The sequence below is a fragment of the Sarcophilus harrisii genome, chromosome 3, assembly GCF_902635505.1.
Source record: "Sarcophilus harrisii chromosome 3, mSarHar1.11, whole genome shotgun sequence".
Taxonomy (NCBI): Eukaryota; Metazoa; Chordata; class Mammalia; order Dasyuromorphia; family Dasyuridae; genus Sarcophilus; species Sarcophilus harrisii.
In genome coordinates this window covers 360,286,131-360,310,536 of record NC_045428.1, presented here as the reverse complement: position 1 = coordinate 360,310,536, position 24,406 = coordinate 360,286,131, and the positions used below count along the sequence as shown (strand labels likewise).

The 24,406-nt window shown below is 42.4% G+C and overlaps 1 protein-coding gene across 3 annotated transcripts in view; it reads left to right on the top strand.

Annotated features, from left to right (window-relative positions):
* TRIM29 (tripartite motif containing 29) overlaps positions 1-20,823 on the top strand; it is a 47,359-nt gene extending 26,536 nt beyond the window's left edge. The window contains exons 5-10 of one of the 3 annotated variants that reach the window (XM_031960149.1): positions 161-247; positions 5,127-5,219; positions 7,348-7,443; positions 10,917-11,012; positions 12,735-12,811; positions 19,412-20,823. In XM_031960149.1, coding sequence (XP_031816009.1) covers positions 161-247; positions 5,127-5,219; positions 7,348-7,443; positions 10,917-11,012; positions 12,735-12,811; positions 19,412-19,474 — 512 coding nt within the window. In that variant the 3' untranslated portion in view covers positions 19,475-20,823. Of the gene's footprint in view, positions 1-160; positions 248-5,126; positions 5,220-7,347; positions 7,444-10,913; positions 11,013-12,734; positions 12,812-19,411 lie in introns of all 3 variants that reach the window. The other 2 variants (XM_031960148.1, XM_031960150.1) reach the window with 2 other exon arrangements.
* Positions 20,824-24,406: the final 3,583 nt, after the last annotated feature.

Genomic DNA, 24,406 nt, shown 5'->3' with positions numbered 1-24,406 from the left:
CACAGCAGGAAAACGTTAGTGCTGTTTCCATGAAATTTCCTGAGATGAGGATCTTGGTTTCTTGAGGTTAATTCATCCCAAGACCAGGGCTCCCCTCCATCCGGTTTAGTCACCCTGCCTCAGCCCTCTAATGATACACCTCTGTCTTTTTTCATCCCAGGGGACCATCGCTTTATGAACAACTATGCAACTGACTGGGGCCAGTCAGATACCATGAAGAGATATTCCATGTACCTCAATCCTAAGGGTAAGCAGCAGCTGCATTCATTTACTCTGTGGAACTGTGAATCTATTGTGATAGCTTCTTATTTTCTAGGTTTTAGACTTCAAGGTTCTTCCCCCTTCTAGATGTTCCCCACTTGATCTCTCATTCCACCAATCTCCATTCCTAGAATGCCTTCACACAACTCTATGATCCAAACAGGTTTTCCATGCTTAAAGGCCTGGACCTGAATCTGGGCCCTTCCTTGGACTCAATCCCAGTACCTTGCCTTTAGTCCAAGGCTCTCTTTTCAGTGTTTTCTAAACTCTCTTGACTATTTTGAAAATAAGCAATGAGCTCTTGACCTTGGTCATTGAGCCCATTTGGTTGCCTGGGTTCTCTTGGCCAGGTTATCCCTAATTAACTTTCCCTTTTGTTCTGTCCTTTGCCATCATAACTGGCTACACAATTCTGGCATCTCTTTAGCTCTACATCAACTTATTCCAGGTTATTATAATGTGTTTCATAGGGATTTTTCACAAGGGAAAAGAAAACACAAAACCCCAGAAAGGTAAATAATTAGTAGTATGTATTTAAGAAAGCAATCAAATCCCATGATAGCTGGTGATTAAACTTTCTAAGCCTGTTTATCTAATGCCCAGTTCTTCATACCTCTTTGCCCCATTAGTCTCTCTAAGCCTCTAGCCAAATGCCAGTTTCCATATCCTAATGACCAAAGCTTTCCAGACCCGAATACTTGGAGTGAGAATTCTTTGTCCTGGACTATCTGGATCAAACATGGCATTCTAAAATGCCATGATGATACTTTGAGCCCAATCACAGAGTCTCTAATTTCTATGTCCTATCCACATGGCTACCATATTGCTGGCTTTTCAATCTGTCCTTCCCAAACACAGGAAAGTATGCAAATAAACACAGACTTTGTTCTCCATCACTTCAAAAATAAGAATAAAAATTCACAAAAGACACTTCCCAAACCTCTCTGTCCTCTCATGGAATTTGCTTTTGTAAAGTCATTCCATCTCTTGGCTAAGAAAACCTTCTTCCTTCCTCTTTAATAATCGTTATTGTGGTTCAGTTGTGCTTGGCTGTTTATGACCCCATTAGGAGTTTTCTTGGTAAACTTCTTCTTTAACTCATTTTACAAATGAGAAAACAGTCAAATTACTTGTCCAGGATCATATAACTAGGTGTGTCTGAGACCAGATTTGAACTCATGAAGATGAGTTTTCGTTACTCGAAACCTGTCACTCTATCCATTGTGCCACCTAGATGGTCCCTCTTTGATAATCCATGAGCCCACTGTGCCAAAGCAACAAATCTCAGTGCTGAAAAAGCACTTTGAGGGCTATTCAGCTCAAATCCCTCCATTTTACAGAGAAGGAAACTGGGACCAAGAGAGATGATTGATCAATACAAGGCCACACAGAAGTTAGTGGAAAAACTGGAACTAAAATCTAAGTCAGCTGACATCAGATCTAAAAACAATGCTATCAGAGGACTTGGATTTGAATCCAAGGGTTCTGCCTCTTCCTATGTGAAATTTGACAGGAGTCAAATTTCCCTCTTTTTCCATATTCCCTCAGCTTTAACACCAGAACTCTTTGTGTGCAGATAACAGGATCAGGTTTTTACAGGGCTTATTACTGGTGGATTCTCCTTCCCTTTCACCAATCTTCCATCTTCCCCTAGTCAATGGGAGTTTCCTTGGCTCAGGAGATCATTTTCTGGCTACTTGTGCAGCCACCTTCCCCACATCAGCCCATCATAAATAGCCCTGTGCTGATCTCTCTTCTGCTCTGTCATACCACTGAGTGGCCTCCTTCATAAATACAATGCAGAGGAGAAAGGCTAAGGTGCATTCACAGAAGGGAAGCAGAATGAATGGGTATTTTCCTATTTAATGCCCATGGACAATTGGATCTAGCTGCCCCTCTTCTCCCCATAATGGAGGCCTTTCCCAGTTTGAAAAACAGCATCTGGGCTATGTGAAAATTGTCTGGGGTGGCAGCAGTGAGTTATGGGGCCTCACCTTCACATTCCTATCCTCTCACCTTCCTACAGATGGTTGTACCTGCTACTGTGCCTTGCAAAGGGAGGAGAGGGCATCTAGTAACCTGGCCCAAGCTTCTACATGAAGTCTTCCTGGCATCTAGGTGTCCTGCCTGGATGGACCTGTTCTGGGCTCCATCAGTCTCTTTCCACACAGTTCTTCAGGGACTCATTACTGAGATTTGTGATATTGGTCCCTATGAACTTTCTTACTCTGTAAGGAAGTGGGTTTCTAGTCATGACATCTCTAGTGTTTTCCTTAGCCTGGAAAGGGAGAAACTGTAAGAAGGTATCATGTTATAATAGGAAAGATACTAGACTCAGGTGACATGGGACTACAGAAATCACAGGATTCAGAAACAAAAGGATATTAGTCTTCTTTTACAAATGGGAAAACTGAGACCTAGAGAAGGGAACTGAGTTGAACAGCCTTATTGAGATCTGAACTTTGGTCCTCAGGAGCCATATTCAATATTCTATTGTTTCAGCTGCTAACTAGCAGAATAACTTTTTTAAAATAGTATTTTATTTTTTTTTAATACACACAGATAGTTTTTAACATTAACTTTTGCAAAACCTTGTGTTCCAAAAATTTTTTTCTCTCTCCCTCTCTCCTTTCCCCTAGACAGAAAGCAATACGATATAGATTAAACATGTGTAATTTTTTTTAACATGTGCAATTCTTTTAAATATATTTCCATAGTTATCATAGTAGTATGACATTAAACAAGAGGCTTGATCTTTATAGGCTAGTTTTCTTATGTGTGAAAGTATGGGGACAGATTAGGTGATCTCTAAGGCTCTTTCACCTCTAAATTCTATGATCCTATTTTGTGGCCTGTGACTCATTGAGCATTTGATCTGAGACAAACGACCAACTGGGCAGGTTTAAGAAGTTCCATAAGCAGTGTGCTTGGCTAGGGCAGTGATTCCACATTGGGAAGCAACCAGAAATGAGGGATATTTAGATATGAGAGAGAGAAACTATAAGGCAGTTAGGTGATACAATGAATAGGGGATTGGAGTCAGGAAGGTCTGAGTTCAAATCCTACTTCAAATACTTAGTAACTGTATGACCCTGAGCAAATATTTAATCTCTATGTTTCAACTGCCTTATCTGCAAAATGGGGATAATAATGTTGTGAGGGCAAAATGAGATAATATTTGTATAACACTTAGCACAGTGCCTGACACTGTTACTATTATTATTGTTGTTGTTGATGAATACTTCCCTGAGTTCAAATTTCCCATCAGATATTTAGTTGCTTCTGATGCCAGACAAGCCATTTCATCTTTCTCAGCCTCAGTTTCCTCATCTGTAAAATAGGAATAATAATAGCATCTACTTCATAGGACTCTTGTGAGAATTAAATGAAATAAAATATTTTTTATTAGCGAGGCAGTTGGGGTTAAATGACTTGCCTAGGATCACACAGCTAGTAAGTGTTAAGTATTTGAGGCTGCATTTGAACTTAGGTTCTCCTAACTCCAAGGCCAAATCTCTATCCACTATACTATTTAGCTACCCCTGAGATAAAATCTTTAAAGCACTTTGAAAACCTTAAAGTGGTATATAAATGTTAGCTATAATTATTATATACCACATATAATAAATATTTTTATATATACATAATTTCATTATCATGGTGGGGGAAGATATCAAGTGTCCTTCTATGACCATTATTCTCATAGTCTAAAGAACACAGTTTGGAAAGCTGCTTTAGATATAAAGATGTGCCCATTCCTTTGGCTTTTGCATTTATCAGGCGATCCTTACTAGAACAGTCAGGGCTCGGATGTTCTCAATTTTGATCTTCCTGATGGACAGGGAATGTAATGAATCACAGAACTATCTAGTCCAAATATTCTTAAAAAGGAATTTCTTCTATGCCATCCCAGATCAATTGTCATTTAGCTTCTGCTAAGACCTCCAGCAATGAGAAACCTTTCCCTTTCTGAGGTAGCTTGCTTCACTGAGGGGCAGCTTCAATAATTAGGAAGTTTATCTTAATATGTGGTGAAAATCTGTCTCCTCAGCGCTCCCACTTATTAATTCTACCTCTGACCTTTGGGGTCAAGCAAAATGAGTCAGATACTTATATAGGATACTTGAATAGTGTTTCCTTCCTTCCTCCCTTCCTTCCACCCTTCTTTTTTTTATATATAATAATAGTTTTTTATTTTCAAAATATATGCAGATAGTTTTCAACATTCACTCTTGCAAAATCTTGCATTCCAAATTTTCTCCCTCCCTTCCCCTTCCCCACTCCCCTAGAGAGCAAGTAATCCAATATAGGTTAAATTCATGCAGTCCTTAAATAGAACATTCAAGCCATGCCCCCCCACCTCTCCTGCTAGATTTGTCTTCTTCAGAACATATCTTAACATACTCCCAGTTCCTTCCTTGATCCCCTGTGACATGATTATTCCTCTCCTGTATAGTTTCCTCATTTCCATTGCCTATAACAAACATAAAATAGAGTAGCATTTTCTAGCTTCTCATTTTTGTTCTCCACAGTACTTCACCATTCCTTCCTTCCTTCCCCACAGAGGCTGACACTATCCCATGTTCTGCTAATAGAGGCCTTCCTCTTAGAGAACTTGTTGTTCAGTAATAATCCTAAAATGTGAGCTTAAGGCGACATTTTTGCTTAAGGTATTTCATTCTAATAGGAGACAATGGAAAATCCTAAATGGTTTTAGGATCTGTTCCCTTCTGCTTAGTTAAATTTCTAATAATAGCATTTTCAATGCTAGTATAGGGTATTGGAGAGAATGTTTCTGAGTCAGGGGTTACTCCTCTTCTTCTTCAGATTATACCCAAACATGTATTCTTCATCTTTCTTCTTAGCTGGGGCCAGAGCATCTTATCAACCTTCTTCTCCAGGCCGCCTCACCAAAGAGTTCAACCAGAAGAACTTCAACAATCTTTATGGAACCAAAGGTAAGTGCCAGCAGGAGAGCTTATAACCTGGCTGAAGTGATAGGCCCCTTGGGAGAGGAAGAGAACTAATCCAGGAGAGGATGATTTTGATATGGAAATGGTGGGAGGTCAGGGTGGAGTGGGTGACCTCTGATTTAGAGAGTTTTTTATTTGTGTGTGTGTGTGTGTGTGTGTGTGTGTGTGTGTGTGTGTTTGGAGCTGCAAGCAGGTAGTAAAAGCCTGGAGAAAAGGCCAAAGGGGAAAAAGTAGTTATTTAAAGATAAGAGGCATATAAAGTCTGAGTAAAGGGTTCTGAAATCCATTTGCTTTCTATTCTCCCCTACAATAAAATAAGAGCAAATGAGAAATGAACTGCCCTCAAAGGGATGAATCTAATATTAATTCATATTCTATAATGTTTTATGGTTTATAAAACACTTTCCTCTCAAAAAATCCTATGTAGCAGGTAGAACCTCCATGCTACAGTTGGGGAAACTGAGACTTTGAGATGCTAAATCATTTGTTCATGAGCAATTTTTTTATGTCATTTTAACTCTGGATCCTGGGGGATACCACTAAGATACTTGGTCAAGAATTTCCTGACATTAAGCATTAATGTTTGGGTCAGGAAATCTCTATGCTTGGTATTATAGCAAAAGCTCTAGTGTTAGAATTAAGGACCTGGCATTTGTCAGAATCTACCTACTCAGAATTCTGTCACTTACCTGCTATGTGGTCCTGGGAAAAACTGCTTAACCCCTCAGAATGCCAGTTTTCCTCTCTGCAAAGTAGGAAGAATGATACATGTAATCTCTACCTCACAAATTTGCTGTGAAAAAACACCTTGTAAAGCTTAAAGGAACCTTAGAAATGAGAATTGTTATTTAAGGGATCATCCTGCCCAAAGTCAGGGGGTGGCCCAAATGAATCCATAGCTCTAAGAATCTATGATTTTATGCCAGTTAGTTGTGAGTTATTTCATTTCTTTAGAATGTGCTTAGAGGGAAAGACCTGAAGCAACAACCCTAATCTGTGAACTTTCAAGCTCTGTATTCCCATAGAGAAGTCCTTTTAATAGGGAGCAAAATGGTAGTCTTAAACTCAGGAAAATAGGGAAAGATGGAGGAGATGAAGAGGGGAGATTAGAAGTTCCTTCTTGGTTAGACTCAAGTACCAAGCTTCTCTCAGAGAAGGGTGGCAGAAGAAACACTAGATTGGTGCTTGAGGCCCTAGAAGGAAGTAAAAAGAACCTTAGAATCAGGATTCAAGTCTCAGCTCTTCAGCTTAATGACTTGTATGACCTGGAATAAATCACCTAAACTCTTTTGGCTTCAGTTTCTTCAGCTGTAATATGAAAGAATTATACTAGACAATCTTTGTTGTCTGTTTAGGTTCTACATCAAAAACCCACTTCTATTTGGGGCAGTGTGGAGAAAATTGTTTGGCCTCTCTAGGTTCTGGCTCCTTGAGAAGATGCCTTTGTAATGATGAGAGAGTATAAAGTCACTGGTGCTCTTAGTAGCAGGTTGTTATAGAGATCCCTCCTTATGTTTCTAGGAGGTTTTGTTTTAGAGAAAAAAGGTTGAAAGTAATTTCTACTGTTCTTGGAAATCCAGTTATCTTTCCTCTGCAGGCAGCTAGAGCAGATAAACTGGGTAGGAGGCTAAGAGGAAGGTCTTAATCATACTGGAATCTCCTTTCCCTGCAATAGAGGGAGGATGGGTTGCTGCACTGCAGTATGTCCTATCAACTCTCCATTATGCATGTTATGGACTATCTGTGGCAAAATGTTGGTAGCTGAGTAAATTTTTTCCCTCCAAGTCATCTAGCCCACTCCACACAGCCTTATTCCTTCTGCCCAATTTAAATGTGTTCAGGGAATACAAATTCCTTTGATAATTAGACCAAATAAAAGAAAATTAAGGAGGTAGCACAAATGACCTCTTAAATTCATAGTCCTATGACACATTTGGATGATCTGATGTTTTGGGTCTGCTCTTTTTCTACAATTCATATGCATAATTGAGAACTTAATTGAGAACATAATTGAGAACTATTCCAATCTTTAGTGCTCTTTAACCCCAGCTGTTCCAGGGTCAAATGCAGATGGGATGGCTAGATTTAAATACTCACTCTTTTTCCCTACCAGATAACTACACTTCCAGAGTATGGGAATATTCATCCTCCATTCAGAGCTCCGATAACATGCCTGTTGTTCAAGGCAGCTCCTCCTTCTCTCTGAAAGGTATTGTTCTTCCCCACTTCTGACCCCCTTCTCAGTGACCACCTGTCTTATTGTCCCTATTCTTCTTTTCAGCTATGTTCTTCTTTTAACAACTCCCCTTTAACTCCCAAAGATCTTTTTTTCATGTTTCTCTCATTTTAGCTAATTTATTGTGCAGCATAGAAAACACTTGGCCTCTGGAGACCTGTGTTCTAGCCCTGACTTTGTCACTGCTGTGTGACTCTGAGAAAGTGATTTGATCTCTCTTGAACCTCATTTGACTAATTTATAGAAACAAAAGGTTTGGGCTATATGTTACAACATGGTGTAGTAGATATAGAGCCAGAAAGACATAGGTTCAAATCTTACCTCTGACCCTGAGCAAATCACTCAGCTTCAAAGTGGTCTAGGCAACTTTTTAAAACTTGAAGTTGTGGAAAAAATGTTGACCTACATAGTAGAGGAAATTTCTTCATCTGAAAATCTATGAATCACATTGCCTATCTTTAACCCTTGGATATGACTCTATGATCCCCATCCTTTGACTCCTTTCCCAGCAAAAGAATCTCAATGTAGTTGTGTATCTATGTTTCTTCCTCCCTTCCTCCCTGTCTCTGTCTCTGTCTCTCTCTCTTCCTCCCCTCTCTTTCTTTCCTTCTTCTCTTCTTCCCTTCTTCTTTTCTTCCTTCCTTCCTTCCATCCCATTTCTCTCTCTCTTTTGTCTTTCTTTACTTTGCCTCATTCTCTTAAGCTCCCCAATAAAATATGATGTTTAGGACCCCTGCTCTTGGATTCTCCTCAGGTTAAACTCAAAGTTTATCACCACCTAGAAACAAATACCTAAGACCAAAGGGAGCAGAAATTTGCAGGAAGTCAAGGAGGAAGGTTCACTTTTCCAAGATGATTTGGGGACTGCCCTAGTAGATGCTGAGCAAAACTTCCTTTCCAGCTTCTCATAAATAGATAGTCTGGAAGAGATAATCCCTAGATGTGATAGGGGATAGGGACTGGGAGACTATAAAGCTTGTGCTTTGATATTGGATATTCTAACCTATATCTTGAAGTGGCTTCAGCATCTTGGAAATGGACTGGAGCCAGACTTCTAGGCAAGGTACATGGGGGAGGAACTGGTCAGTTTTTTAAGGTCTCCTTGGAGTTTCAGTGGACCAGTTGCCTTCAGACAAAATTTAGAGTCTGTCAACTGTCACTAAAGATTCTGAGTTATTTGTAGATCAGCATACAGACTGTTTGCATGGCCTATTGAAAAAATAGTGGATTTGGGGCTAGAAGATCTGATTTTTATTCTTGGCTCTGCTTTTCATTGTTTGTGTTACATTAGGCAAATTGATTCCCCTCTTAGGCCTTGGTTTTGTTATCTATAAAATAAAGAAGTCACACTATTCTCCCCATTCTAAATTTTGTGATCTTCCACAGACAGAGGAGATAGACCCTTTGTCTGTTGTTGTTTAATCAACTAATTGTGTTTGATTCTTTGTGAACCCCCATTTGGTTTTTTTTTGGCAAAGATACTAGCATGGTTTGCCATTTCCTTTTCCAGCTCATTTTACATATGAGAAAATGTGCAAATGGGGTTTAGTGACTTGCCTAGAGTCATATAAGTAGTAAATATTTAAAGGTGGATTTGAACTTAAGTCTAGGTCTAGCACTGTATCCATTATACCATCAAGCTGCATTGTGGATAGACCCTTACAAGGGGTTAAGGATGGTTTTCCTCACTCCTATAACTTTCCTTAGGTCCTGAGTGCCCCATTAAGAGAAATGTTCCTTTAAATTAAGGCATCTTCTCTGGACATTTCATATTGTTTGTACTTTTCTTGACTGGATAATAAACCTATCTCAGAGGATTATTAATATATGAAAGCTCTTTGTGAACCTTAAGAGTTATATATAAATGTCAGCTGTTATCATTACTCAAGAAACAATGAAAAGAATACCATCTCAGACGTCAAAGGACCTAGATTCAAAGTTCACTGTTGATGTTTACCACTTATATGAATTTAAGTTGCTTAATTTTTTGTTTATTCTTTAAATTTTTCTTTAAAAAATTGTTCATTTGCTAGTTTCTTTTAGTTGTTTTATTCATTTATCAAACAGTCCATTTATTTATTCATTTTCATTCATCTATCTATTTGTATGTCTATTTATTTAGAGTTTGGATCTCTCTAATCAGGCTAGAAGTTAAATAGTCACAGTCACAATCTTTCCTACTACAGAATAGAATTAGTTTGTCCCTCCTTATGCAGGGCCACTTAGTCCTAAATAGTAGGTTTTCCTATAACAAACCAGGGCTGGTTTATCCCTCCTTAGGCAGTCTTCGCTCCTCCCCACCTTGTACCTCACTTCCCATATCCCAGGGGCTCACCATATTGTTGCTGGACTTAATGTGGACACTGGATTGGTTTATCCTCCTACAGCTCAGAATCTCAGAGCTCAAGAGATCCACCAGCCACAGCCTCTCATGTAGCAGGAATTATAGGTACGGGCCATCACTTTCAACTTCTTTCATTTTTAATAGAAGAGGATTGAAATAGATGGCCTCTGAGGTCTCTCCCAGCTGTTGTTCTACAAATGCATGATCCTGTAAAGGTTCTACTTTGTTTAGCACACTACAATAGATGCTGGGGAGATGTAAGGTTTAGATAAGATATAGTTCCCTGCCGTCATGGAACCAAGCAGGAAGTCATGATTCTAGGACAGCTAACTGAAATCTGCAATAATATGTGACAGCTACATCACACAGAGGCAAACTAATAGGCTACGTGGGTTTTGAAGGAGATCAGTACTAACCAGGGGAGTCATCCCCTACTTAATAGATCACTTTATCAGATGATCTGGGAATAGACCTTAGGAAAGCTGAATTAGGTCAGTGAACTAGTAATTGATTCTTTGAATCTTTTGTATTCATTCCTTTGATTTTTCTCGAGTTCCATTTTGCTGCCACAAACTGTGTGGGATGCTGTGCATTTTTATAGATTGGAGGACCTTGGAGCAGGGGATGCTCTCTGGAAGGTCAGGCCCAGGATGGAGCTATAGGAGCGGTCCTTAGTACCTGGAGGCAGACAGTGCCGAAAAGGAGAATTGGGGGAATCGCCCCAAATTCTCTTTGCGTCCCTTCCATTTCCTCACACCCTGTCTCAGTTGTCCCTGGGCCTACTTAGGCTTTGGAGTGCTGATTGGGATGTGCTGGTGAGCCTCAGAAGCAGGGAACTTTGATTGTGAAGAGAGGGACGGGAGGCACTTACATCACTGGGCCATTCTTACACTAGAAATCAGAAAAGTTAGTTCAGATCCAACTCTGCTACCTAAGGCAAATCACTGAAATGAGTCTGGGCCTCAGTGTCCCAATCTGTGAAATGGAGGAGCTGGTTTAGGCGGTCAGCTCTCAGTCTGTGACCTTAGGATAGCCCTCAGTTATCTAGGCTTGCCCCCTGCAAGCAGCACTCAGTTGCTAATGCCTCTCTCTCTCCCAGCAGGCAGTGGGAAAGTCCCCTATCAGTTCACCACCCTGGGACAGGCCTCTACAGAGTTTTCCAAACAGTTGGATGGTGGCCTGTTTAACAGTAACGCTGGTACCCGATCATTTCCATTTGTTTTCCCCACCCTTCTACTCCTGCCAGCCTTTATTCCCTTGTGGGGAAGATGGAGTTTCCATTAGAGCCTTTGCTTTTATTTCTGGCACACCCTCCCTCTCAGAAGAGTTCCCTGTCAGGGGGATGCATGGCCCTTCTCCCAGACCCCCAAGGTCAGACCTTCTCTGTGGGGCTCTGTGCTTCCCCCGCTCTCCCTTCCCATGCAGCTGTTACTCCAGCCTTGGAAAAGCAGCAAGACAGCCTCTCTTCCTGCCCTTCTCCTCTTCTTTCTGGCAATGTAGGATACGATTCCATCCTCTTAAAACCCCCCGTCTTGTAAGGCTTTCTTTCCCTGGGAGCAGGATGACTCTTTGGTCCTCCATGTTCCATTTCCTTGCCTTCCCTCTCAGCTAATCACTGCCCCCACGGAATGGCCAATGCAGGATCTCTCCTCTCGCCACCCCAAGGGATTCTGATGGTCCTCAGGGACCAGGGCTGTTACATCAACATTTGGGGCTGCGAAGGAAAAGTGGGCTCTCCCAGAGCAAGAGCTTAGATTAGGTCCCAGGGCCTGCTGGCTGAGCTGCTCCAGCTGTCAGCAGCCACCCTGTTTATCTCTTTCTCTCCATGGTGTCTTGGTTACCGCTGGCAATTTTAACAACTGTTGTTTCCCATGGCATCAACAGCTGACCTGTGTGGAGCTACCCGAGGTGGGTGGCTGACGAAGTGTGTGCTTTTCATTTTTATAAGCAGGATAAGTGCTATGCAAATTGTTTGTGGGGGAGGAAGAAGAAGAATCTGGGGAGATCTCATTTTTATTCTCATTTATAAACCCAAAGGGCTATGCTAGATGGACTTCAGTTCTAACATTCTATGGTCCTATGAGGGGTTGTCCTGTCAATAGCCCAGGACAAAAGTTCCTGACTCTTATTTAACCCCTCCTAGATCAAGCCCTGATGTTACTCATGTGTTTTGGGCCTCAGGACTTAGGGCTTTGGGTTAGCTCCATCATTGCTGGGCATCCTGGGCTTGAGGCCCTTGGGACATAATATCTTGCTTTGTAAAAATAGGAGAATCAATAACACCCCAGGATTGGGATAATGGGGGTGGGTGGGAGTGAGCTACAGGGGGAAGGTGAGGGATCAGTGAGAAATATAAAGTGGTTTTTAACATCTAGCTTCATTGGCTGGCATTGAAGTAGCAGAGCCATACTCTTTATTACTCTTTGATCTAACTACAGATTTGTAGGAAATCAATAATAGATCACTTCAGCTTTTGAATTTATAGCAATTTCAGTGGGTCATTTTTGCCCAGGGCTTGAATTAAGATGGTCCTTTTTTTTCTCTGGATGTCACCGCATTCCTCAGGGACACATTGCAGCTTCATTTGGTCTTAATCATACAGTGGCCTTATTCCAGATGACATTACCACTTAGTCTGGGAACATTCTGCTCCAAAACTCCACTGGATTCTTGGTCTCATTTTTTTCTGTCTCCCAATGTGGCTTTCCTTGTTTTTTGTTTCTTGATATCTGTACTCTCTTCCTTAAGGGCACCTGGACTCTGGCTTATTCACCCTTCCCATCAGAGGCGGTTGCATTTTGGTGATGGGCTAGACCCAGGGCCCCTCCTCGAGGAATGCCATTGGACTGCTACCCAGCCTTGGCTTGAAGGAGTGACCAGTCTTTTCCCAGTCTAAACCATGTGTCTTACTTCTTTCCTAGGTTATCCTTCCATCATTAGAAGTCAGAGTCCCAAAGCTCAGCCACAGACTTGGAAATCTGGCAAGCAAACCTTGCTGGTGAGTAAGGAAGCCGGGGGAAATCCTTCACAGAGATCAATTGTATGTGACTTTTCCAGGCAAGGAACTTGGCTGTAGGAAGGAAGGGAGCACCAGGCACTTGAGTTCACACAGCATAATGTTGTAGAGAGAAATCAGTGAAGTAATAATTTCTTAAATGTTGGACACGTTGATTCTGGAGGTATACACACACACACACACACACACACACAAAAAACAAAACAAAACAATCCTTACTTTCAAGGAGCTCATATTCTACTGGAAAACATTAGGAATCAGGACATAGATTCTGTCCCTGGTTCTGACACTAAGTAGTTGTGTTACCAGGAACAAGTCATTTTACTTCTTTGGGTTTCCTGTAAAAGGAGAGGTTTGCATTAGGTGATCTCCAAGGTTCCTTCCATTTCTCTGATATCTGAATGAAGCAAAGTCTTGCCTACTTGTGGACAAGATGGAGGGATGTAGGCTAGAGGATGGTATAGTTGCCTGAATGTGGAATTTGCTGAATGACTGGACTCAAGTCAGAGTCATTAATGTTCAGTGCCAACCTAGAAGGAAATCTCCAGTGGAATGCCTTATTAATTTGTCCTTGGGCCTATGCTGAAAAACATCTTAATTGATGGCTTAGATGAAGACATAGAAGGGACACTTATCAAATTGCCAATAACATGAAGCTGGGAGGGATAGATAACAAATTGGTTGACAGAAAAAGCTAGAGTGATAGGCCAAATTGAAGACAATGAAATTTAATAATGACAAATGTAAACTCCTACATTTGTACTAAAAAATCAGCTCTGTACTTGCAAAAAGAAAGATGGATGATTAGACAACAGTGTGTATAAAAAAAAGTGTGGGGTTTTTTGTGGATTATGAATTAAATATAAACCAACAGTGCAAATGGCCCAGTTCCAAGAACCATATTTTAGGAAGAACATTGGCAGCCAGTGATGATTAGTCAAAGGAACTTGGAATGTTTAGATTGGAGAAGAGAAGACTTAGGGGAAATCTGATAGCTGCCTTCAAATAATGTGAAGATGGATTTGCCTTGTTTTGCTTGGATCTGTAGAGAAGTAGGAACAATGCATAGAATTGAAGAGGAGAATTTCAGTATGATACAAAAAGGAATTTCGTTGAAAGTTAGAGTTATCTAAAAGTGATCTAGGCTGCCTTGTGAATTAGTGAGTTCTTCATCTCTGAAATCATTAAGACTCATCAAGCAGAGAGTGGATATTGGGATTGTTGTTAGAAAAGATTCTGCTTATCAAATTTGCCTTTGATGTTCCTGCCAATTCTGAGATTTCACAGTGGTGGGAACTCTTCTCCCCCTCCTCTCCCTTTCCCTCCCCTCTTCTCTCCTCTCCTTTTCTTCCCTTCCCTCCCATCCTTCTCCCCTCCTCTCCTTTCCTCTATTCCCCTCTTTCTCTCTCTTCTCCCCTCCCCTCTCCTTTCCTCTCCTTTCCTTTTCTTCTCTTCCGTTCTTTTCTCTCCCCTTCTGTCCTTTCTTCTACTCTTTTCTTCCCTCTTTCCCCTTCTCTTCTTCTCCTCTCTCCTCCCTTCCCCTTCTCTCCTCTCTTCTTTTCAGTAAAGTATGCATGGAGAAAGTCACATAGATTTGAAAGATCTGATCCTTTTCTGGGTTCCTCTGAACAAATGCTAACACACACATGTTCACACTGAGCACTGTGCTGTCCTCAGTGCTTCTCATCCTAATGTCCATGGTCTAAAGTCTGCAAGGTTGGTTAGTCACTCCCTGTGAGGAAATTGGAAACCTCTCTTTGATTTTGCCTTTGAGTAGAAAATTCTTATCTTCTCTTGTGACATGAGTCCCTTCTCAGAGTAAAACTTTAAAAATGCCTAAAATAAAATATATTGGATTAATAAGTAAAAATCATCACAGCTATCAAAATATTAAAAATACCAAATTCACAGACTCTCCCTTGAAATCTTTCCCTGACCCAAGTTAAGAACTCCTGGTACAGAGACTGATGGTGAATAGTCGCTCCTGTCACAAGTGCTATCATGAAATCAGAGAATTTCTAGCATTGAGAAAGTAGAAGGGATCTCAGAAACTTCAAAGTTCAAAACTTATAGCAGGGTTCCCCCAAAACAGGGGTTGAAATTGCTTAATGGGAAAAGCCTCTAATTTATTGGTGAGGAGAGAACTAATTGAGTGTATTTGAAATTTGGAGCTAGGCCCAGACTACAAAAACAAACAAGGGAAGAAAAAAAAAAGGGAATTGTTTCCCATCCCATATACCCTTGTTCTCCAGAGACTCATTTCCTAGAAGAAAGCATAGTCTCACACAAGTTCGGGTGGGGTGGGGGACCAGTTGGTCCGAGGCCATAGAAACCTGCCGCCCCACCAATGTGAGGGATGAGCTGGATGACCAAGAACCCCCCGGCCGGAATCGGAGCATCTCCCACAGCCCCACCAGTGGAGTGGCTTGTTTTTGTTTTGTCCTGCTTTACTGTATTTTTATTCCAAATTATTACTGACTTCCCCTGTAGTATCACCCTTTACTGACCCCTTCTGAGGCCCTCTGCTGTTGCCCCAAGTCTACAAATGGACTCAGCGTGGATGTCCCTTGTCTTTTCCCTCTCAGTACCTGAGACAGAGGTTAAGGTTCTCAAAGGGACCTTGGTAGCCTCAGTAGAAAGGAAGACAGAGCTAACTCACAGAATAGAGAGCTTTTGAGTTACAGGCCCCAGGAGTTTTCTCCTGTGATGTCTTTATCGAGCTACCGAGGCCAGCAGTTCCTTGTCCCATTCCCATCTGATTCGCTTCTAGACCTGACCCAATTACATGGCAGCTAGACTACTTCTGTCTCTTTCTAGCCTTCCCTAAAGTGAATTCCCTTTTTTCTCCCCAATTGGTGCCCCTTCTCTACCTTTCCTAGTTTCAATCTTGGGCCACTGAAGCCCTACATTCAAGGCTTATTAAATTTGCAAAGGACATGGAGCTGGGAGGGATAGCTGACATATTGAATAACAGGGTCACTGAATGACAAGCTAGAAAGATTGGCCAAATTGAATAATATGAAATTTAATAGAGGTATATAAACACTTCTATACTTGGATTAAAAAAAAATCAACTACACAAACCCAGGATAGGAGATATATTACTAGACAATAATTTGTGTGAAAAAGGTTTGGGGATTTTAGTGACCTGATAAATGAATCACTCAGTGAACCATTAGTTATCTTCTAAGCTCTGCTAGGATATGAAGGCAACAATAACAACAAAAAACAATTGCTGCTCTTTAGGGGCCTAACTTCAAATAAAGGGGGCAACCTATATACATCTAAATACATACAAAATATGTACAAGGTAATTTTTGGAGGGAGACACAAGCAAATGGGATGGTTTCCTGTGAGGGATGTCAGGGGAGGCTAGCTTAAACCAAATAACTCTAAGAGTTAAAGGTGAGGGGGGAATGAATTCCAGGCATGGGGAGAGTTGTACAAAGGCACAGAGACAGAAGATGGAGTGCTGGGAATGAAAAGCCATAAGAGGCTAGCTTGGTTAGACTAAAGAGGGCAAGAGAGGGAGCAATATGTGATAAGGATGAAAAGGTAGGTTGAGTTTACATAGAAGAGTCAATAATTGAATGAATCAATAATATAGCAAACCTAATATGGATAATTCACAATGTTATTATACTTACAGATGTGTGAGACACCATTTTTACCACAACCAGTGTTATATATTGGCATTATTAACCCCATATTACAGATGGGGAAGCTCACAAACTGCTCAGTCTCTGGGTTTTGGTCCCATATTCTAGCTCTCTAGCCATTAGATTGCATGCCCTTGAGACAGCCATGAGTGACCCTAAGTTGGGCTAATAGGAGTGAGGAGGTAATAGTCTCCCAGAAATAATAAAAGTTATATATTATATTTATTACACATTATAATATTGTTACTTTTTTTTTTTGCAAAGTACTTTTCATGTGCTAACTCATTCCATCCTCACAACAACCCTGGGAGGCAGCAGCTATTTTTATCCCCATTTTACAGACAAAATAGAATCATTATTATCCTTATCATCATTGAATCTAGCATTTATATAGTGCCTACTAGCACCTTCAGAATTTTATCTCATTTAGTCCTCACAACAACCCTGAGAGGCAGGTGCTATTATTATCCTCATTTTACAGACGTAATAGAATCATCATCATCATCATATGTAGCATTTCTAAAGTATCTACTATGTGCCAGACACTCAGCTAAGCACTTTAAAAATACCTCATTTGATCCTCACAACAACCCTGAGAGGTAGGCATTATTATCCCCATTTATAGATAAGTAAACTGAGTTGGGTATTCGTTAAATGACTTGTCCATGGTCATACAATACATCCACTACACCCCCAGCTGCAATCTGCCCTGTTTAGACCACATCTGGAGTATTGTGTTTAGTTCTCAGGGACCAAAGTTTAGAAAAAAAACGATAAATGAGCACATTCAGAAGGGAATGATTAGGATGGTGAGAGCACTGGAAACCAGGCCATAAGAAAAATACTTGAAAAAACTAGTACTTCAGCAAAATAACTGTTTGGACATGTATACTTAATATTGTATTTAATTTATACTTTAACATATTTAACATGTATTGGTCAACTTGCCATCTGGGGAAGGGGATTAGGGGGAAGGAGGGGAAAAGTTGGAACCAAAGATTTGGCAATTGTCAATGCTGTAAAATTACCCATGCATATAACTTGTAAATTAAAAGCTATAATAAAAAAAAAAAGAAAAAAAACAGTACTTTAGCTTAGACAAGAGAAGACCAGGGCAGGGCAGTGCATGATGTCTCTTTAGATGTTGGAAGGGCAATTATGTGGAAAGGAAAACAGATTTAGTTGGCTTGGTGTTCCAGGAAGGGACCATGGGCAATGTAGGAATTCGCAGAGAAATAGGATTAGTATAGAAAATTGCTCAACTTTTCAAAGAAGGGAGGGGGAAAGCAAATTTGGAACTCAAAATTTAAAAAATAAAAGTTAAAAATTGTTTTTACATGTCATTGGGGAAAAGTAAAACATCAAATACATTAGAAAAAAAAAAGAAATGTTACTCTATTCACACCAAAAAGCTACTCGGCTATTGAAGCCAGGAACAAATAGAATGGGTTGCCTCAGAAGGTGATGGGCTTCAGGTTGGTGGGTGGTTGCCTTCTAGCAGAAGCTGGAAGATCATCTGTCAAGGAGGTGGGTGATGGGATTCGTGGTCCAATATGGGTCAACTAGTACTTGGCGACCTCTGAGGTTGTTGAATTTTCTTGTTCTCTAACTAGACCGAAGGAAAACAGTGGGGCTGGTAAATACAATCCATGCCTGATGCCCATGAGCACCAAGCTGTGACTGTCCCATCGAAGAGTGTCAGGGAGTGCTGGCTAGCTGTTGGGAGGAGGAGGGGGTTAGCAGAGACTTTCTGGCCCAGCTGGGGAGCAGGCTTATTGCCTGAGTCAACATGGGGCAAACGATAATCTCCATAGGGAGATGCCAGCTGCAACTCATTCTCCTGCTCCTGCCTCAGGTGACTGTTCCCCGAGGCAGGGATGGTGGGGGGCATTGATTTTGTGAAATTGCAGGCAGGATGAACAGAGCTGGGCTGGGAATTATGTAGTCATTGGTCTCCGAAGATGCTCAGAGAATGTCAATGAGACTGGGAGGATTAGAGAGAAAACAGGTAGGTTGGGATGGGAGTTTGGCAGAACTGCAGCAGCCTGAAGTTCCCACTCCTCAGCTCTAAAGCTATGCTGCTGAGTGACATGCTGTGTGACCCAAACAGAATAATTTTCCTTTTCTGTGCAGGATTATCCTGCCTCTGTCCAATGGGATTATTTAAGCCTGTCTAGCCTTCTTCAAAGAGACAAAAATTAAGAGTTTGAGAGCAAATGTGGGACATGAGAGAAGGGATCAATTGATAATGGGGATTGAGATGATGGTTGAGTCTTGCAAAAAGCATTTGAAAGTCAACTTGTGAATTATTTCCTAGGAGGTCAGAGAGCCAGTTAGGCAAAGGCTGGACAAATCAGTTGATTTGCTCTTAATGAGTTACACTTAGGATTTAAACTCAGAGTTTCTAATTAGGTGGCTCTGAGGATCATATCTGATAATGCCACAATTTGGAGACTTGGGGGCCGGTGTTAAGATGACGTGGGCATGTTCCAAAGGGCCAGGCCAGAGACTTTCAGCTTTTCCAGGAGCTCAGGCTGCTGCCATGTTTGCACCCAGCCCACGGGCTCTTCTTCTTCTCTGCCTCTACTTCCCTGTCCTACCCAGAAAAGGGCAAAGACTCCACTGTATGAAAATCCTGCTGTCCTTAAGGAAATTAATTTCATAGAGCTGGAAGGGACCTGTACAACTTGAATGTTTTTCCCACTGAAACCCTCAGATTCTCTTCAGACAAGCATGTTCATTTTTTCCATGATTACCCTTCGGATCCTTTAGGATACCTCTCACATCTTCTCTTTGGGGGAGGAAGCATCTCCTCGTTGCTGGTGATCAAGGAGAGAAGCTTGGGAGCCTGAGAAGGGATGGGGGAGGCTGATAGGTTTGTATGTCCAACTTCTAACCTTCCCTTCTTTGTTCTCTCCCACAGTCACACTACCGTCCTTTCTATGTCAACAAGGGCAATGGCGTGGGTTCCAATGAAGCCCCTTGAGCTCCTGACCCAGGAGTGAGACACCAAGAGACCATCTGACCCTTCCCCAGTTGTACCTGCTACTACTATTATTCAGCTACTCTTCTGTCTCTAGGGGGTCTGGGTTGGTGGAGAACGTGACCTCCCAAGGATTGTCCTCCCCACCCCACCCCCAGCTTCTCCAGTCCTCTGACCTCCCTGACAGTCTTAGAATTTGTCAGTAACTGCCCCTTAGCTACACTATGCTTGGTCCCCTGTCTGCTCGGGTCCCCTGCTTTCCCTGCAGCCAGAGAGAACTATCATCTCTGGTTTTATGGGTCAGGATAGAGTTCACAGAAGGGACTTTCCTTCCTCCCCTCCCATACAGTTAGGTCCTTCTGCAGTTCCTGAGATGGCACCAGCCTGCCATCCCTGCCCAGTCTCCTGTCTCCTCAGTGCAGCCAAAACATCGGTTTCCCATAGGACTGCAGACAATCACCCTGCTGGGGACCCAAGGGGGCTGTGCACCTAGCGGACAAGCTTCTGTCGCTTCCTAGACACAGACGTTGTCTCGCTCTTGTCAGCTCGTGTCCTTGGCAGGGCAAGATTGATTTCCCTCAGACTCAGACCAATTTTTCTAATTCCAGGCCTGCCCAGGGTTTTTGATCTTGCCTGAAGAGGGCAAAATTCCTCCTCTCTGGCTAAAGGCTGGTTTCCTACACAGCCAGAAGGGGTGGATGCTTTTGTCATTGTGCCAACAGGCCCAGAGTCCTCAACCAAGGGGTAAGAAGATAAGTCCCCCCCATTCAGGAAACCTATCTCTATGAGAGAGGCTTGACTCTTACCCCTCCCTAATCCTTCTCTTTGTTGCCTCAGTGGGGGATGCTCCTCACAGTGCCTTCCTGTAGGCTTGCAAATAGCTGCTAGCCTGGTTGCCTTGGGGTTGAGTGATTCATTTTGTTGCCTAAAGTAGAATATAAAATAAAGGAGTGGGTGGGAAGGGGAGAACCTGGTGAATGAAAATGACTGGGCTAGTATACAGTAAGCACTTAGGTAAAAATATGTCCCCTATGCCCATCCCAAACAGAATTGCTGTCCCTTTTTCCCTTTGACCATTCTCACTGTTAAGAGCTACTTAGCATCTCAGCTTTCTCAGGACCTAGCTGAGAGTGAGCCTTGAGAAGAAAAAAGTCAACAATAATATACAAAACCAGGAGGAGTCTGACTCCTGACATCTGATCTCCCTTCCCCCACTGTGGAGGGAAGAAAGTGGTAGGGAGACAGAGAAGGGACAGGGTGGAGGGGGTTGGTTGGGAGATACTGGGCTGGCACAGGATGGGAGGAGCTCAGCTGTGGCTTCCCCTCCAGAATAAATCATTGATCAACCCTTTATTTTATTTTTTTCCCATCCTTTATTTGTATTGAGTGAGGGCTCCCTAAAGGTCATGGGGGGGGGAATGTTCTGATTATTCTGTATATATTTTCCCCCTTCATGAATGTGCTTTCATATTTTCCCTTTCTGTCTTTAATACACTGCCCTTTCAAAATCTGGTCTGATCATCTGCCACAGCCACCAATCTTACTTAAAGGCTTTTTATTTCAACCTGAGTTTCAGAAGGGAGAGAACAGATCCCCCAGGGCCTGGGGCTGGTGCTGCAGAGAGAGGGCCAGGAGGTCATTCCTTAGACCAAATGCTGTGTCTGTCCTGACATGCTCTGTCTGCAGACAACTGGAAATAGGGCCCAGGAGCTTGTAATCTAGAATGAGCTGCAAGGTACAGAGAAAATTACTGAAATGGAGGCTATTAAAGGTCAGCAGTTTTTGTTTGGTCTTGTTTTTGTTGGTAGCTTACGCCTGTCAGTCAGGTGGAATGGAGCATCTCCATCACAAGGTGGTCAGTTCTGGGCACTGGAGGGAGACAGAGTCTCTGTCATCCTGAACTTGTGGTCTAATAACTGAGACACACACACAGCACAGATAGATATAAAACAGGCACCCGTGAATATAGCCAGAATGGAACCATTATATACACATGTGGGGGATGCAATAGAACAGTAACCAAAGCCAGCAAGCTTATTGCAGGAGACAGGTCTTGAATAAGGTTTGGAAAGAAAGGGATGATGAAAAGGAATCATAAGACATAACTGAGAGGGACAGTAGCCAATCCAAATTCTTTAATTTAGAAACTGAATTCGGAGAAAGCATATGATCTATCCAAGTTTGTCACACAGCTAGTTAGTTGTAGAGCTGGGACTGTTAACCCAGCCCTCCTAATTTCTAGTTCAGTCCTGTTTTGCTACTAGTCTGAGCATCTGCCTTTGCATGTATTTGGTACATCCTGGAATCCTGTGTTCTGACTCTTCAGGGCCTGAGCAGTCTCTGAGCCAGCCCCGGGAGCTTTTATTGTCCCTTAGCATTTTTGCAGCTCTTTCCTCCTTAGGCAGTAGGGAGTGTGAGATTGCATGTGTTAGGGAGAGAGTCTGGGAGAGAGATCCTCCTACCACACGTTATTGTCCGAGGAGAGTCATGATTTAGGGTAAGCTGGACAGAATCCCTGAGAAATGGGATATTTAAGGGATTAGAGATACTCCAAATGGGACCTGTAAGGAGGGGGTAGGCTCCAGGACAGTCCTGGTGGATCTCTGGCCCATCCAAATCCCTATGTGTAGAGGAGCCAGATAATAACCCAGAAGAGACAGGAACAGTCAGACAAGAGAGGGGAGGACCAATGAGGAGAGAAGCCTGGAACCAGCTGTGAAATCCCTTCCCTGAGAAAGCAGAAATATTAGACATGTAAGAAATGTGGTTGGGAAATAATTATGACCCTCACTAGTGGGGGAGTGATGAGGAGGGAGGTAGAAAGAGAAACGGGGAGACAGAAATAGAGACAGATAAAGGAACAGCAGGAGACCAAGAGTAAAAGGGAATGGGAAGGAGGGGGCTTCAGGGAGGGACCAAGAATGGTTAGCATTTCTGCGAAGCTTGAAGGTTTGCAGAACATTTGACATATATTAGCTCATTTGATCCTCACAACAATCCTGTGGGGAAAGTAATACACTTATTATTATCTCTGTTTCACAGATGAGGAAATTGAAACTCAGAAGGGTTAAATCAATCACACACCTTCAAAAATCAAAAAAAGTGCCAGGGCAAAGTTTTGGACCCAGGTCTTTTCCAATTCCAGGCCCGGTCTGCTTTTCAATACACCAGGCTGGCCCATGGGAACATTCTGAGGTCAAGTCAAAAGAAGGCAGAAAGTTGAGGTTATTAAGCAGCTAGATGGTACAGTAAAGAGACTATTGAAGCAGGAATAAGGGACCTGTTTCAGGTTATTATATATAGTTTATTACTATCCAGAATAGTATGTTTTTGAGTACCCTAGGGCTAGGGCAGATGTGGAGCTCTGGAATTAATGATACCTGCCTCTACCCTGGGAAACATCCCAATCTATCTCAATCTGCCAATTGATTGACAAATGAGTCTCATCAGGTTGACCAGGAAAAGTCTTCTCAGGAAGCCCCAGGCGAGGTCCCTACTTTACCCTGGTCTCCTTAGTCCTCCATCCATTTTTATGGTTTGGGAAATCATTCCTTGGAGGTGAGAAGTTACCCCCACAGGAATCCCCCTGCAGTATCCCTGGCTTATTTGGCCTAAATGCTGTATCTGAGAATAGTTGTGCTCATCCCTAAAAGGACCTGGCTTTTACCTAGGAAAATCTGGGGCAGGAATTGAAGGGTTTCAGGTAGAAGCATTTTGTTCTCCTGTTTTTAAGACGGACAACTTCCCTAAATGGACTCAGTCTATTTTCCTAGCTAGCTCTAATGGAAAGAGGAGGGGACTCTTACTTTTTCCTTCTAACCTGGGGGCAGGCAGAGCTGACTCAAGAAGGTAGAAAGGAGAGAAATCTGAAGGGACTAGATGTGGCAACTTTCTGGGAACAACAGTGAATGAATCTATTGATCAACAAGCAATAATTAGGCACTAATTAATATGTAGCAAGCCCTAGAGTAGGGTCAGATGAACAAAGATGAAAGTGAAAGTCTGTCCTTGAGGGATTGCATTCTGAGAGCTGGGGGAAGAGTACGAGTACAGTATAGCTAATACAAATACGCAAAATAAATATATAGAAAATAGACATACTGTTGGTGGCTGTTGGAAAGGAATTAGCAGGAAAGGCTGAATATAGAAGGTAGCTCAGGTCCCTTGCCAGACACTGGGCACAGGGCTTACCTCCCAAGAGCACGGAGGAGACATCCTCTGTCTGCATCTCCTTCTAAGAGGGTTACACTAGGCTCCCGGGGAAAGAGGAGATAATAGCACTTAAGGGTGGAGCCAATAAATCGTCTTCTGGGGCCCACGTGGGATTTATCCCTGAATATCTTTCTTTTCCTGCATCAATCCCCCCGCTGCTCCATTACCATTATTACTGTGATTATAAAGCAATCAGGGGGAAATCTTTTCCTTCCAGTTCTGGAAAATGTCTCCCTCCCTCAAATAAGAGGATGAGAGTGAAGGGCCATCGGCGGCACTCAAATGGCTCCGTTATGGGCCTTGGGAGGGGGAGGACTCTGCAGGCTGGGAGAAGATAGAAAATAGACGCCATTTCTCCTTCCCAGCTGTGTCAGGGCTGGATTTCAGACTGCGCTGGGGTCTGCCTTGTGATCTCCACCCGGTTTTAGTTTGAAGGTGCCCTGCATATAGTGGGTGTCCCTGAGGAGCCTGTGGATACTATTTGTAGAGAGGGGCAGGAATGGAGGACACAGGGTGGAATCTGGAGTGAAACACCATGGAACGGGAAGCACCTTGAACTGACAGCCCTGGAGCCATCATTCCACTCCTTCTCCCATCAAGAACTTGTTGGATAATCTTGGTCAAGCCTTTTGGTTTCCCCAAACCTGAATTTCCTCATCTGCAAAATAAGGGACCTAATCTTGTCTGAGTTCCTTTTCACCACTAATATTCTGTGACTGGAAA